Source organism: Cetorhinus maximus, chromosome 8 (genome assembly GCF_964194155.1).
Source record: "Cetorhinus maximus chromosome 8, sCetMax3.hap1.1, whole genome shotgun sequence".
In the NCBI taxonomy this organism is placed as follows: Eukaryota; Metazoa; Chordata; class Chondrichthyes; order Lamniformes; family Cetorhinidae; genus Cetorhinus; species Cetorhinus maximus.
This window is the reverse complement of record NC_135886.1, coordinates 67,505,624-67,522,667: the sequence shown is the minus strand read 5'-3', so window position 1 is coordinate 67,522,667 and position 17,044 is coordinate 67,505,624. Positions and strand designations below refer to the sequence as shown.

The 17,044-nt window shown below is 43.3% G+C and overlaps 1 protein-coding gene across 2 annotated transcripts in view; it reads right to left on the bottom strand.

Annotated features, from left to right (window-relative positions):
• The window catches only part of nlgn3a (neuroligin 3a), a 190,872-nt gene that overhangs the window by 93,758 nt on the left and 80,070 nt on the right, over positions 1-17,044 (bottom strand). For both annotated transcript variants that reach the window (XM_078546973.1, XM_078546972.1), the window contains one exon: positions 6,645-6,830. In XM_078546973.1, the coding sequence (XP_078403099.1) occupies positions 6,645-6,830 (186 nt within the window). The remainder of the gene's footprint in view (positions 1-6,644; positions 6,831-17,044) is intronic.

Sequence of the window (17,044 nt, the reverse complement as noted above, 5' to 3'; positions counted from 1 at the left end):
ACCCCTCTCCTTGGCTACAGTTTGAGGCTGAACCAGACTGTTCGCAGCCCTCGTGCCATATTTGACCCCAAGATAAGTTCCGACCACTTACCTGCCCCACCACCAAGACTGCCTGCTTCCACTTCTGTAACATTACTCTTGCCTCAGCTCATCTGCTGCTGAAACCTTGATTCATGCTTTTCTTACCTCTAGACTTGACTATTCTAATGCACTCCTGGTCAGCCTCCCATGTTCTGCCCTCCATAAACTTGATGCCATCTAAAATTCTGCTGCCCTTATCCTAACTCACACCAAGTCCGGTTCTCCCATCACCTTTGTGCTCGCTGACATACACTGGCTCCCAGTTGAGCATCATCTAAATTTCGCACTCCTCATCATTGTTTTCAAGTCTCTCGATGGCCTCACCCTTCTCTATCTCTATAATCTCCTCCAGTTCAACAACACTCCACGATATCTGCACTCCTCTAATTCTGGCCTTTAAAGCATACCCGATTTCAATTGTTCAGTGCCTGCAGCTGCCTCAATCCTAAACTCTGGAATTCCTTGCCTAAAGCTCTCCATCTCTCTAACTCATTTTCCTCCTTTAAGACGCCCCTTAAAACCTACCTCTTTGACCAAGCTTTTAGTCACCTGCCTTTATACTGCCTTAATGGTTTGGTGTCATACTTTATATTATACTGCCTGTGTGAAGCACCTTGAGATGCTTCATTATATTAAGGGCACCTTATAAATACAAGTTGCTGTTCTAAGAGACGTGCACAGTAGAGTAAATACACTAATTTCACACTCTCAGTGGGGAGCAACACCCAAAGAAAAAGGTTTGAAGACAGGGCTACAAGGCCGTAGGTCTGATTCCCTTTGAGTGTGGCCGCCTGCTGGAACTGTGGGGTCAGTAAACCTTCCACTTATTTATTCCTACCAAAATATTCATGCTATTTCATTCTGGAGTTCCAGAGAAGAAAATATTAACTTCAACTCTACGAACAGTGCCCTCTCATTGACTTCTTCCTATAAGGTTAGCTGACAATTGCTAGTGATGCTCTTGATCCCTATGGTCACTGCCAGTGATGTAGTTCTACACAATTCACTTTTGGGCAATGACTGATCATTTCTGTTTCATAATTATATCCAAAAGGGATGAATTTAAACAGCTTTCAGGGGACTAAATTAGAACAAAATGACAGAGGGGAGGCAATGAAACCTTCCTGTGATTATAGCTTAGAGTACACGCTTCATTATAGGCTTCTTTTATTACAAATCACATTATAATGATTTTAGTCGGAGACTGTACAGAAACACTGTGCCCTAGCGGTTTCTAAACTATTTCAATAATGCTCACAGCCTGTCAATAAATAAAGCAAGCAAGCAATCAGAAAGTCACAAATTTCAGGATCAATAGTGTTTCGACTCCTGTAGGGAAGGAAATTAAAATAATAAATAATGGGGAGAAATTTACTGCTGAAGGACATTTAACCCTTTCAGCATTATCTGCCTAAGGATCCTTTTGGCGGAGACTCAAGTTCCACTGAGTCACTTCCAATAATGCTGGCTTTGTGTTCCAGAACTGAGATTCATTTCTGCCAATTCTTGCTGGTTTGACTGTCATATTTTTGTGGTTCAGCTCGTTTAAATACCTTGGCTGTTCTGTAGTGCATATCCTATTTAAAATGAAAGTACTATGTGAGAAGTTTTTCAAGGTTCCAGTGCAGTCTTTAAAAAGCAAAGTCTGGCTGAAAAGAAGAGCAGGAAAGATCAGAAATAGGTGATGGTGAAATGGAAGGGCATGAGTTCATAGAGTTCACCATGTCTTTATAAGTCTTTTCCTATTTCATCCTGTATTAATTGCCAATAAGCTGCATCAATTACCTTCATAACATTCTTTCTATTTAAAGCATTACAGCCTCGGTTCAAACATGGACAAAACAGCTGAATTCCAGAGGTGAGGTGAGGTGAGAGTGACTGCCCTTGGTATCGAGGCAGCATTTGACCGAGTGTGGCATCAAGGAGCCTTAGCAAAACTGGAGTCAATGGGAATTTGGGGGAAAGCTCTCTGCTGGTTGGAGGCGTACTTAGCACAAAGGAAGATGGCTGTGGTTGTTGGAGGTCAATCATCTTAGTTCCAGGACCTCACTGCAGGAGTTCCTCAGGGTAGTGTCCTAGGCCTAGCCATCTTCAGCTGCTTCATCAGTGACCTTCCTTCCATCATAAGGTCAGAAGTGGGGATGTTTGCTGATGATGGCACAATGTTCAGCACCATTCGTGACTCCTCAGATACCAAAGTAGTCCATGTCAAATTGTAGCAAGACAATATTGGGACTTGGGCTGACAAGTGGCCAGTAACATTTGCGCCACACAAGTGCCAGGCAATGACCATCTCCAACAAGAGAGAATCTAACCATCGCCTCTTGATATTCAATGGCATTACCATCACCGAATCCCACACTATCAACATCCTGGGGGTCACCATTGACCTAAAACTGAACTGGACTAGCCATATAAATACTAAGGCTATAAGAGCAGGTCAGAGGCTGGGAATCCTGTGGCGAGTAACTCACCTCCTGACTCCCCAAAGCCTGTCCACCATCTACAAGACACAAGACAGGGGTTTGATGGAATATCTCCACTTACTTGGATGAGTGCAGCTCCAACAACACTCAAGAAGCTCGACATATTCAGTACAAAGCAGCCTGCTTGACTGGCACCCCGTCCGCAAACATTCGCTCCCTCTGCTGCCACTGTTCATTGATGGTGGTGTGTACCATCTACAAGATGCACTGCAGAAACTCACAAAGGCTCCTTAGACAACACTTTCCAAACCCACGACCACTACCATCTAGAAGGGCAAGGGCAGCAAACGCATAGGAACACCACCACCTGGAAGTTTCCCTCCATGCCACTCACCATACTGACTTGGAAATATATCGCCATTCCTTCACTGTCACTGGCTCAAAATCCTGGAACTCCCTCCTTAACAGCACTGTGGATGTACCTACACCACATGGACTGCAGCGGTTGAAGAAGGCAGCTTACCACCACTTTCTCAAGGGCAATTAGTGGTGGCCAATGAATGCTGGCTTAGCCAGCGATGCCCACATCCAGTAAATGAATTTTAAAAAAGCAAATTATGAGCTGCATTCTAACCTCTCTTTTGTCTTCTTCAGATTTTCCAGGGATGATAAGCTGGCCCCAGTGTGCTTGACCTCGCTAACATTTCAGAGTATGTGCTGCCATGCACAGCATCCCTCACAAACACCAACCTAGACCGAGTAATCCAGAGGAAAATAGATTGAATGATGCAGGTGTCACAAGTGTGAATGATAGCTGGGTGGAACAATCCGTTATTGATTAAAGGGCCATGGTACATTGCTGCTCAACTCAAGGTTGCCAGTAGAAATGGTAAAAGGATTTCTGCATTGCTGGCGGCCTCTCTTGTAATAACAGTGTAGCTGACCGGCCCACGTGGAAGAAAACAGTGAAATTTGGCTTAGCATGTCTCGAGGACCATCTGTGCTAAACTTGCAACATCTAACGTGTCCAGAGAAGACCAGAGGTGGCGCAGCTGCAGAAGTTCTCCCAAGCACAAACGACAGCATGCTCTATGGATGTTGATGCCGATCCTTTGTTGGCTCTTCAATCATGAGAGAAAGATGATGAAGTCACTAGCTCGTACATACTCGAACAACGAGGAGTCTACCACTAAATTTATGCAGGTTTCCTTTAGTCAACTCAAATTATAAAGGAAAATCCCCAAATCCTGAAAATTCCAACAATCTCAAAGGAAATCAGAAAATACTAGAAATACTTAGTAATTCAGACAGCATCTGCAAATGATAAGAAATATTAATATTTTGGAAATTGCCCGTCTTTAGATGTTGCCTGACCTGTTGAACGTTTCCAGAATTTTCTGCTTTTGTTTGAGATTATAAAGAAATGTCCACCATTGATTCCTCAGAGGCATTGGGGATCAGAAAATGCGCCTTTTAGGAGAATTGATGAATTTCCTGATACCTAGTCCATCCTTGCCAATGTGAAAAATCTTTTTACAGGCTCATGGTGAGTAAAAATGTTCAAGTGCCAGCGACCCAACCTTTATAAGGTAAATGTGGTAACATACCCAAACTTTGGGTGTAAAATAATCAAATGTCAGGTGATCGCCCCTCCAGGAATATATCCAACTGGGAGTTGGCAACCCTAGCTGGGACTAGTCAAATTTGATTTCCAGCACTTTGTTGTAGGGATTACATTGTTCTGCTGTACACCTCAATTATTTTGAGTCTGCTCTACCACTTAATCTCTTCAAGTACCTCAATATCTTCAAATTTAAGATAATCTGTTTTAATTTACAATGTCAATTCTCTACCTGCTGGCCTTGGAGGAGGCGCAGTGTAGATTTACCAGAATGATACCTATGGACTCCAAAGGTTTAATTAGGAGGAGAGATTACACAAACTAGGGGTGTATTCCCTGAAATTGAGGAGGTTAAGGGGTGATTTGATTTTAAAAATTCAAGATATTAGTGGGAACAGATAGGATGGATAGAGAAAAAATATTTCTACTGGTTGGGGAATCTCTAGGACTAGGGACATAGCCTAAAAATTAGAGCCAGATCTTTCAGGAGTAAAATTGGCAAATTATTTACTAATTAACTTCTACCTGTGAAAGGTAATAGAAGTTTGGAACTCTCTTCTGTAAATGTTGATACTGGATTAATAGCTAATTTCAACTCTGAGTTTGATAGCTTTTTGTTAGCAAAGGTATTAAGGGATATGGAGTAAGGTCACTAATTTGCCATGACCTTACAGATTGCTAGATAAGCTTGGGTCGTTCCTGTTCCTATGCTGTCATTACCTGCAGGACATCAGGACTATATTCTAGCACACATCTGACTTCTCTAACTCTACTCTGCTGCTGAATTGGGTCCTGAGGACAAACCTGTTTTTGTTCTGGGTTAACTTCCATTTCGGTGGTTCTGGGCTTTCTGTGATGTCTAACTTTACTTCTTCCTTCTAAGGTGACTGTATCCACTGCTGGACAGTCTCTATTCCACTACTTGGTCTGCCTCTGTGGGATAATTTTCACCTCCTCCACTGGGACTTGTCACTTTACGTTGAGCTAGCTCTGATCTGTTCCTGCTCTGGATGTTGCTCTGATGCTGCTGAAGAATCTTCACTCACTTTCCATGACCATTGACTTTACCCTTTTCTATTTGTCATTCGGAAAACCTCCGCCATCTTTTGCTGGATTGGTTTGATCCTCCGGAAGCTCCTGCTCCCAATGTTGTGTGTGCTCCTTACCCCCCTGCCACTGTTTCTTCAATGATCTTGATCATCTGCACTAACTCTGTGGATTTACCTTTTGCTCTCCAATGGCTGCCTAGTAATTCATCATTCTTGAACAAATCTCTTGCCATATATGATCTCATTGTGGATGACTGCATTGATATTCTGGCTTTGACTGAAATTTGGTGGATGCTGGTAGCATCTTGCTCCTTACTGAAGCCCCCCAGGCTGACTAGGCTTTCCACCACCTGCTTCCCCAAACCACTGCTTTTGTATTGTGACCCTTACTATCAAGTCACACCTTGGCCTCTCCCCCTACTCCTTTGATACCTTCACCTTCTTGGAGCAACTCACTTTTTCCAACCCTCTGAGTGAGTGGGCAAATGCATGTCAGATGCAGTACAATGTGGATAAATGTGAGGTTATCCACTTTGGTAGTAAAAACAGGAAGGCAGATTATTATCTGAATAGCTATAAATTGAGAGAGGGGAATGTGCAATGAGACCTGGGTGTCCTCGTACACCAGTCGCTGAAGGTAAGCATGCAGGTACAGCAGGCGGTAAAGAAGGCAAATGGTATGTTGGCCTTCATAGCGAAAGGATTCGAGCACAGGAGCAGGGATGTCTTGCTGCAATTATACAGGGCCTTGGTGAGACCACACCTGGAATATTGTGTGCAGTTTTGGTCTCCTTATCTGAGGAAGGATGTTCTTATTATAGAGGGAGTGCAGCGAAGGTTTACCAGACTGATTCCTGGGACGGCGGGACTGACATATGAGGAGAGATTGAGTCGGTTAGGATTATATTTGCCGGAGTTCAGAGGAATGAGGGGGGACCTCATAGAAACCGATAAAATTCTAACAGGACCAGACAGGGTAGATGCAGGAAGAATATTCCCGATGGTGGGGGAGTCCAGAACCAGGGGTCACAGTCTGAGGATACAGGGTAGACCATTTACGACTGAGATGAGGAGAAATTTCTTTACCCAGAGAGTGGTGAGCCTGTGGAATTCGCTACCACAGAAAGTAGTTGAGGCCAAACATTGTATGATTTCAAGAAGGAGTTAGATATAGCTCTTGGGGCGAAAGGGATCAAAGGGTATGGGGAGAAAGCGGGAGCAGGCTAATTAGTTGGATGATCAGCCATGATCATAATGAATGGCGAAGCAGGCTTGAAGGGCCGAATGGTCTACTCCTGCTCCTAGTTTCTCTCAACTTTTCTTTAAAGTTCTCGTTGTCTGCTACCACCACCCCCAGTCCCCACTCCTTCCAAGTCCCACTGAGTTTCTCCCCTTGAAATCATACTTTATTACTACCAGAAGTAATCAGGTGCGTAAATGGGGAGGAAAATTTTTTCCCTGACCTACCTTCTGAATGATGGGATAGAGTGAGAAGGCTGACACATGAGCCTCCAATTCCAGATCCAAAAACTGTAATCCGTAAGGGATCCCCTCCAAAGAATGCAATGTTCTCACTGATCCAGCGCAGGGCCTGGATCTGATCCAGCAATCCATAATTGCCTTTTGCAGCTTGATCCCCAGTGCTCAAGAAACCTGCAATGAACAGAAAGCATTGTGTACATCTTTAATTATGCACAAGCATGGGGCACAAATTTCTCAACACGTACTGTGACATCTGCTGTATAAATAGTGCCTTAGGTGATTGAGCTTTCTGAACACAAGGAAAAGAGAGGCTTTTACAATCATGCAATATATAAAAAGGCTCTGTGCTGCATCTCTTGTGCATTATGTTATGATCCCAGTTGCTGTTAATACTGGAGAAGTCAGATCCAAGAATGAAACCTGGCTTGATAGGTCCTAACGTTTTTTTTTTAGAAACCATAGAGGAAAGTTACTGAACAAATTCATAAGAGTCTGCTGATGAACTTTTAATACAAAGAATAAAATGTTTTTTAAAACAAGAAAAGTTACATCAGACAAAAAGGTTGGAAAGATCTCAATGCAAACACAAGAAGGCAATTCAAATTCCCACTATTCCTTTACCCCAGCAATATCTTTACAGTGGTTGGGACTGGCACAGATGCACATAGTTTTCTTCCAGTGAATTCCTGAGCATTCACTTGTTGCTTCTCACCAGGACACCCAAAACTGGACTCTAAACTCACTGTTTCTTCAACTGCAGAGCAAATAAATGAATTCCCTAAACCCGGTCTTCCAGTAGCACTTCTGCTAAACTGATCACTTTTCTGAGTCCTACTGCCCCATTAGCCTTGCAGAATTTCTTCTCAGAGAGCTCACAAATCCCCATTTTCTCTCTCTGACCCACACTCCCTCTCTCAACTCCTGTCTTTATCTGTGCCTATGTCACTGGACTACTGTCGCTAAGCAACAGTAAAGCTTTCTACTTTTTATTTTGTTTTTGAAACACTGAACTTTCCACCCCTTTCAACCCATCTTTTCAACTTCAGGGGTTGTAAGACTTCATTAAAAATGTATATATATATAAACAAATCCAAAAGACCTTTTAGTCACACATCTATCCAGACACCCAGGCACCAAGGTTCATAAACAAAATCTCAATTAAACAAACTATTTTTTACCTTTCTTAATATGCAAATACATAAATTCAACTTAAAATTATATATTGTTCGTAACAATTAACAAAAGGAGTCAATGTTAAGTAGTTACCACATTACACCAATGCTAACCTTGTGAACATAAATCTGGAACGAAGACTTCACCTGACTCTGACGCAAAGCAAAGAGTTTTATTCTATTTCACTCTCGTGTCAGGTCAGTCCATGATCCAGATTGAGTGACCAGTTACACTCTATTGAGAGAATAAAATCACATTGTGCTGACACTGCAATTGAAGTATCAATTAACCTTTAAAAAAATTGCCTTAAATTAGCAAGCTTATATCTATTTTTTTCTGTTAGTCAGGAACATATGCCCCAAAGATCCATGGGGGATAGGGTCACTACCCAATGTAAATATCAGATACACCTAGCCACGGCCACCACTGTTCACCCAACCAAAGACTGAAGGCCTTTAGCAGCTCTTGAGTGCATTTGGGTGCAGTCCCCTCAACCAGCCCCACCCCCCCCAACCATCACCCCAGCAAAAGATACTGAGATACAGCATACGACAATGTGTGTAGCCAATCAAGGTTGATGCTGTCCCCTCCATGATTTGTACCCTTTGTAAAGGAACATTTACACACCTTGCGAAAAGAATTCCTCCTCCACTTCAGGGGCTGAAGCTTGGACCCTGGCCTAGGCTCTGAGGTCGGCTGCACTTCCACCAAGGAATTGCGGAGGGATATTTGGTCAATAATATGCTGGATTCCAACTTAGGGCTTGGCTACAGGAACTCCAGCTTTCCTCCCCCTGATGTCAATGGCCTAGTAAAGGCAGGTGAGGGCTCAGCTCCTGCTGGGTCACCACGGAATCACTGATATAAGGCTGAGCCTTGGCATATCATGAGTCCAGTGGACTTGTAGCTGCTCTGGTAGATTCCCATAGGAGTTATGGTGAGAGTCCAATAGAACAGATACAGATTTTTGATCTTATAGTATTGGATCACAGGGATTGCAGTAAAAGTAAAGCTGATACAGTTACTACATTCGGTTTCTAAATGTCTCTAACTTGCTTTATAGATAGTGTTACCAAACATGCTACAGACACCCATATTATCCAGTTGGAATGACATCTGTATACAGGGCACTGTGGGTTCCTGGTTGCATATTTCCACGTGCATATCCAGCCATGTCTAGATTGGGAGGCAAATATTGTCAAAAAATATTGGTCCCAGGCTTCATTTTAGTAATAGTAGTGATTGTCATGTCTCCATCCCTTGACAAAGCAAGAGAATGTCAAATGGAAGCAGGTCAGGTGTAGCAGCTTCATTGAGATGAGAACCATCTTAGCCTTAAAGCCTCCGGAGAAATATTCCGAGTCAGTCACTTCTCAGCCTTACATCATTTAGGGAGTATTTTGTAGAAGTAGTAGATTAGAAACTAGAACAAGTACCAGATAGTAGACACAGTTGCAATTAGAGTTTGTGACAGTATTGGAAGTTTTAAAATAATTTTATTCTGAAAACTGAAAATTGTGTGACCGCACTTCAGAGTTCATTCCTGTATTTGGTTTTTCAACTTCTATATACTATATATATATATATATATAAAATTCCTTTCTTGGACTGCAGAATGATGGTTCCCCTAGTCCATTTTTTCTTCTTCTTATGTGCTCTCCTGCTGATGCAGTGATCAAAGATCTTCTCCATCTTCTTTATAAATATTCTCCCCATTACCCTGATTAAGTCGTAATCCTATCTGCATATTATTATACAGAATGCAGCAATGATTTTGGGGACTCTGTCTAGGCTTCAACAGATACATTCAGGCATCTAAAAAGACACCAGAATGCCAATAGTCTTGTCAACTGAGTTCCTGTAGTTTCCTGAGCCTCATTATGTTTGTTCTTCCTCTCTGTGGATGCCATATGGAATCAAAAGTCATGACTGTAGGCAATAATCCTGATACCTAATCAGTCATCCTGATACATGGTTTTGAATTGTCAGGGCTGATATGATGGATTGCTGCATGATGAAAGCATCATGAAAGGTTCCAAGCAGCGGGTGTAAACATGCTGTATAGAGTGAACAACATTGCACACTAGCTGCATAAATTGAAGAGGTTTTAGGTGCAACATCAGTTGCAGCAATTACTCCTTGTACCTATGGGAACCCTGCAAATCTATAGAGTTCAATTGCTCTCTTTGATTCATAGGTTCAGTGGAGATGCTAACAGTGAGGTCAATCTGAATAGACATGTGACCCTCTTCATATAGTGGTGAGCTGCTGCCTGACTGATGTGACAAGGGTTATCCAAGCCAGTCTGGAAAGAATCAGTGTTGAATTTTCCTTGTTGAAGTGGTCTGCAGGTCTTTGGCCATCGGCTGTCACCAACCCAATAGCACCTGGGGGAAGCACACCTTCTGATCAATTGGTAAGCAGATAAGATCTTAGGTTTGTAAACCTTGTTGACTCGGTATCCATGGGCTGAATTTTCTTGGCCCCATAATGGTGGGCTTGGATGCAGGGGAGTCAGGAAAATGGAGTGGGGGGGTGGTGTTGCCATGTCAGGAAAACACATTCCCATCATCGGGAAGTTTTCCATGGGCAGGTGGGAATCCAATCTGCTGCTTGTACCACAGGGGTGGGCAGCTAAGTATGCCAATTATGGGAGTAAACTAGGTCCAATTTGCCAGACACACCAGTATTTTGTCACTGGCAGAGTGACCCCACCCCCCCAAACTGCCACATGTGGGGGCAGCCATCTCCATGCAGACAGCCTCCATGTGACAGGCCATTGGAGCTGGAAGTCGCACACCCAAAGAGGGGGTTTCTACCAGGAAATGAGGCACCTACTGCCCAAACAATGCAGTTGGAGGTGTTTCCCCTCTGCATCAAGGGGCTAATGGCTTTGCCACTAATAATTTTAATTTTAAATACACGCCTCTAAGGATGTTGAGGCCACCTGTCCTAGTGGGACTGCTGGCTCTCTGATTGGGTCTACCGCATCAGGAGCTACCCACTGTCCTTAATAGGATGATGGAGGTGGCCCACTAGGGTGCCATCTCCAGGAAGTTCAAACTGTTGGATGTGCTTCCGATAAGTATGAAGTGAATTATAATCCTAATCCCATTTGGGGCTATCCCAGATCAGGAGCACTCCTCTCATAATCACCATCACCCGAATTTAAAATAGTCACTTCCTGCAGACACTTGTTTTGTGTCTAAGCAAGTGAACCATTTCTTCCCCAAGGAAGATAACCATCAAGAGCTATTACCTTTTTCAAGATAGCCTTTTTAAATAATAATCAGCTAGGTTATAATTATCCAGATATTATAAGGGCCTGTGGTCTCTCTTCAAAAAATTGTATCTCCCCACTTTAGGAGTACACAGAGAGGGGATCCTTAAAGCTGTATACAGAATACTATGTGAGGCGTTACATCTTACTAAATTATTTATAAGTTTATAAAAGAACCGTACCATAATACACTTTAAAGTGGATAAGTGCACTGCAGCATTAAAGATTATAGAAAGATGGAAAACATAATCTTAGTTCTAATACACAATCCAGTAAAAGAAACTCTTAAAATGCTTCAGACTAAAATTTCTTAGAATATCCATCAAATATTTAAAGCAAAGTGTTACCTTAAATCCCGAGCAGTTTAGCTGTCTGAATAGCAAGACCCAAAAACACTTGATTAAAGTGACCAGTTCTTCAACAGCTTGAGAAGCATTGGTTTAAGGTTTCTCCTCAATACTTCTGAGTTTCTGGGAAAAAAGCCTCTATCTTTTATACCCCATTGAACTAAATTACATGGGGGAGAATTTTCTCCCCGTCGGGTGGGCTGGATGGAGAGCGGGCGTGGGCGGGCACGCAGCCGATCGCCGCCCGTGATCAGCTGCGCGCCGCCGTTTTATGTGGGCGGGCCAATTAAGGCCCACCCAGCGTGATGCGCACCCGGAAGCGCTGAACGCTCCCTGTGCAGGTGGGGGGAGAAGGGAGAGTCAGGGCCTGCACTCTTTCACGCATGTGCGTGAAAGAGCGCAGAAATCTCCCGAGGCATGGAGCTGCCTCAGGGAGATTACTTATGAAAAATTGAAATTAAGAAAAAAAAAATTGTTCAGATATGTCCTCTCACATGTCACATCAGCTGGGACATGTCAATGAATTTTAACAAAAATTTTTATTACATTTATAAACCCTTCATGAAACCTCATCCCGCCTGTGGGTGAGGTTTCATGATAAATGCGAAGGCCGCCTGGGCTCTTCGCCTGCCCACCAATCTTAAGATTGGGCGGGCAGCCCTGCTAATTATTTCAATTGCTATTTAAATGGTCTTAATAGGCCTTTGACAGTTCGGCAGGCGCGCAGCCGACTCTGGTGCGCACCCACCAAACTGAAGATCGGAATGACGCGCGGTGACATCGACAACGTCACCGCGTGCCATTTTACGTGTCAACGAGTCGAGCCCGCCCCCACATGCCAACCCGAAGATTCAGGCCATGATCCTTAGCACTATGGGTGTTGCTTCTTTGTTTAAGCTCCTACAGTTTGATTATCCTTTATCATTCACTATTATTGATATTTATTTAACTGTTGAGGAGTGCCTTATTGTATGAACACTGAGTGTTTATCTGGTCAATGAATGTGTGCAATGCGTTCTAATATCAACCCTAATTAAGTTCACTTGCTTCTGTATTTTCATAGTGATTCTTAAGCTCTAATACAGGAATAGTCGTTTTAAAGTTTTTTTTCTTCTAAGTCATTTAAAGGCTGCATTCTCATAGCATCTGTCCTTTGTAAAAGGTGTCTTATAATGTTTAATTCTGACTGTTAGAAGCCCACTAGCCTTTCATGATATCTTGAGCTAGATTTTATCTTAATACAAAATGACAAGTTCCAGACTGAACCATCATTAATAGGTGTTACTATCTTTTAAAATTACTTTGGTAAAGGATAAAGCATTTAAAATCGTGAAAGGATAGTCTTTATCAATAGCTGTTTCCAAAAAATGATGCTTTCTAAAATTCCAGTGGATTCCACAAACATGGGGCAGAATGTCGTTTCCGCCCCCCCCCCAACCCTTGGGGGGGAAGTTGAAGAGTGGGCGCGTGGAGGCACGCCTCCGATCGTCACCACCATTTTACGTGGGTGGGCTAATTAAGGCCCGCCCAGTGTGACATCCGCACGGAAGCGCTATGCGCTCCCTGTGCGGGTGGGGGGGAAATTCCCTGAGCCGCGATGGTGCTCTTTCACGCATGTGCATGAAAGAGCGCACTCATTTCCCTGAGGCTAAGTGCTGCCTCAGGGAGATTAGCTCCACAGTTAAAAATTTGAAAAATAGAGAAAAAAAATCCCTGACATGTCCCCCCGTCCATCACTTTTAAATAGACTTTAATTACATTTTTTAAAACCTACATGAAACCTCATCCTACCCGTGGATGAGGTTTCATGCTTTTTCTAATGCCTGCCAGGGCTCCTGGCCTGCCCGCCAACCTTATGGTTGGACGGGCAGGTCCATTAATTACTTTAATGACTCTGTCAATGACCTCAATTGGCCATTGACAGGCTGGTGGGCGCACAGCTGATTCTGCTGAGTCCCCGCCTATCTGAAAATTTAAACAGGGCGCAGTGACGTCGGGAGTTCCGCCCGACGTCATCCTGCGCCATTTTACGTGTTGTGAGCAGGCCCTGCACCCCCCCGCCCCGCTCACCGACTGGGAAATCTTGGCCATGAAGTAATATCCATCTGTCTTTAATTAAATTCAGTACTGCCCCTGTGTGTGTGTGAAAGACTTCTGGGTAAAATGGCCCCTTTTCTAACAACTTATTCAATTCTAAAGTTTAATCTTCTAATTATACATGAATTCTACCTAATATCTATATTCCACCTAACTATCTCTATAATCCAACTGGATCCCCATTTGGTCCTGAAGCATGCTGGAAAATCCAGCCTCATGAAACAAACATTGTTCATGATGCTATACTCTAAATTCTTCCAAACTGGTATGTTCCTTTTCCTTTTTCTCATCATTATACAGAAATGGAGGAATTGCTGTTGCCTTCTATGGGTTCTGGCTGACCAGGAGACCGTCCCGTTTTTACCACCTGTCATAGGCATATTGGAAGGATTTGCAGGTTGATAATCAACTTGTTTGACCATGTTATGGGCGCATCTTCCAGGGCCATCAAGTCCCAGAGTGGGACTCAAACCTGGAGCTTTTGGCTCAGAGGTAGGAGCGCTACCACTGCACTGCAAGACACCCTTGTCTAAAGAGTGACTAGACTTCAGAAACGACTTAATTGACAGTAGTGCACTCTGGTGGAATGCCTAAAGGTTATAAAGGACGCTATATAAATGCAAGTTCATTCTTTTTCCTTTTTTCAGGTGAAGCATTCTGGACACAAATTACAACAGGATCACAAGTCAAGTATAAAATTAATACCAAGTCATCTGTGAGCCAAAGGTTTTATTTATGCTTTACGCATCCTTCAATCAAAAGGCATGATCCTTGTATTCCGGAGACTGAGCTACAGCCAGCCTGAGGCCAAGCCCGAGTTCCCCATCTCTTCTGAAAAGCTCCCCAACTCTCACAACACAAAACAAAATACAGCTGTTTGTGGGGGGCCCCAAACTCAGCATTATCTAATAGTTGTACAGATATGACTGTTTCCAAAATGCTCTGCAAAACATTTTCTGTAAAGTTTGAATCTTGAAATAGTTTTTTTGCTGCCTTATTTGTTTTAACTACTCTTTCCAGAAAGGAAAATTCTCTTTTACAAGCCTGCAAATTTTGGCAATTATTTCCCTCTCACTTCCTGTAGCAATATGTTGACTAATCAGTGAATCCCACAGAAACATTCAACTACAGCAGAGATCACTGAATTTTCGGTTAATAGTCTGACACATTGGGGATAATTTTGACTTTGGACATTTGTGTAAAACAAGCAATTTTTCAGATCAGCCACCAGTTATACATCTCTGCCGATTGTCTTGAATGGAAATGAAAATTGGGAGAGATTGGCAGCTATTCCAATATTACCAATTAAACACCATCATCTAGAGTCAAAATTACCCCCACTGACACTGGTTGGTCATATCCAGAATAAGAGTTCAAGCCCAGGTAGGACCCAGCAGAACAGGAAACCTATGGAGCCAAGAAATTTGTAATTTGTTTTAAAGAATGTAGGATTATTTATATATTTCTTAATTACTTTGCCTCATAAAATTCATTTCACTGTATTTTAGAGAGTGATGTACATTGTATTACTTGAAGAAGAGATGACATTTAATGACCTCTCCATAAAACAATCTGTTTCAGCCACTAGCTCGAACAGCTGACTTCATAGTTATCATTAATATAAATGGGAAAGAATATTGCATGGTTTTGTACAGAATCCAAAAGTGCTAATTGAAATAGGTTTGAACTTGAATTCTGGCCCAGTCTGGACTTGGGTATGCTTCCAATAGATAAAAGAAAATGGGAGAGTGAATACAAAGTAGGGCAACCATCTATCTTCTGTCTATTTTATGCTTTCCCATGTTCATAATGTGACAGAATAATTCCTGTGATTGAAGGCTTTAGCAGATTGTGAATGATAAGTTGCTTACAACAACAACAGTAACATTTAAAATTTATAATTAAGAGAGCCAGAATTTTGGACGTGCTAAATTAAATTCACAGGATTGAAATGATGATCTAAAAATGAATGGAAATACACATCTAATCAGTGTGCTGTACGTGTGAGTGCCATCCTGATAATGTAAGAAACATACATTGATATCCATGGTTAAGATCAGTCTCCATTGGTTAAGACCAATTTATTTGACAGGTAAGAGTTCATCCAATTAAACCAAGAGCCTCTTCTTCAGATGTCTGGATGTACACATACATTTATCTGATGAAAGCTTCAAACCAGACATTGAAGAGAATTTCAAATGATGCTATTCAAATAATCTTTCCATTGCACCAGAGGTTTGAATGAACTTTCTTTTTGGGGTTCAGGAGAAGCATGAAAATGACTGCAAGATCTTCTCACTTTGTCCAATGGGGCAGAATTTTGCCCTCGTCGGGTGGGTTCGGTGGGAGCAAGCAGGAGTGGTCGGGCCCCGACTTAGGGCTGCAGAATGTCCAAGAAGGGGCAGGCGGCTGTTGGCTGCCGGGTCCAATGGCGACACTGTGAACGGTTCAAAAGCGGCGCCGGTAGCCCCAGGGAGGCTGCCCACGTCGGAGTTGCAGTCGCGATATGGCTGCAAACGAAGATGTTGAGACCAGGCGGGAGGCGAGGTCGGCTGGGCACTTGGTGCCCTGTTTATCCAATGAATGCCTTGCCACCCTCCTGGAGACAGTGGCTGCCAGAAGGGACACACTTGTCCCCAGAGATGGAAAAAAGAGGCTACCGCATCTCTCAAAGAGGGCGTGGGAGGAGGTGGCAGCCCGGGTGAGCAGCCACGATGTGGTACAGTCTGGGTCCTGTGCCGGAAGTGCTTCAATGACCTGCTGCCTGGGTGAGTACCGCATTGGCATGGGCCAGTGTGATGAATTGTTTTGGGCTGGCCATCCTGCTGTGCAGCTCAGGGGTGTTAGAATCTGAGTGCCAACTGTCAATCACGCTGGAGCTGGCCAAGGGGCCGTGCCATGGCTGCTTTGACTGAGTGGCTCGAGGGCCACAACTCGGATCTGCCCTGCTAGGTGTTCCTCAGGTGGGGTTGGCCAGGCTGCAATGGCACTGCAGCTAGAGAGTGGACTAATCAATGCTCCTCTGTCCTTTCAGGAGAAGACATCCCATATCAATGTTGAGAGGTCACGGATTGGTGGAGGACCCCCACACCTCCTCATACTCTCTAGGTAAGAGCAGGAGGCCTTGGAGCTCGAGAGGCGCCATGCACCTCAATCAACAGGCCGGGTGAGGCTGGGGTGTAAGATAACGGTAAAGTTTCGGATGCTGCAAACAATCTTGTGCAGTCTTATCATTGATGTGAGGCTTCAGACTGGATTCTTCATTGATCATTGAAAGACGATGGCACCATGAAGAAATAAGAAATTTATAAATGAATATGGACAGGTTAGGTGAATGGGTCAAAATTTGGCAGATGGAGTTTAACGTGGATAAGTGTGAGGTTATCCATTTTGGTCGGAAGAATAAAAAAGGTGACTTATTATTTAAATGGAGAGAATCTTCAGAATGCTTCAGGGCAGCGGGATCTGGGTGTCCTCGTACATGAATCA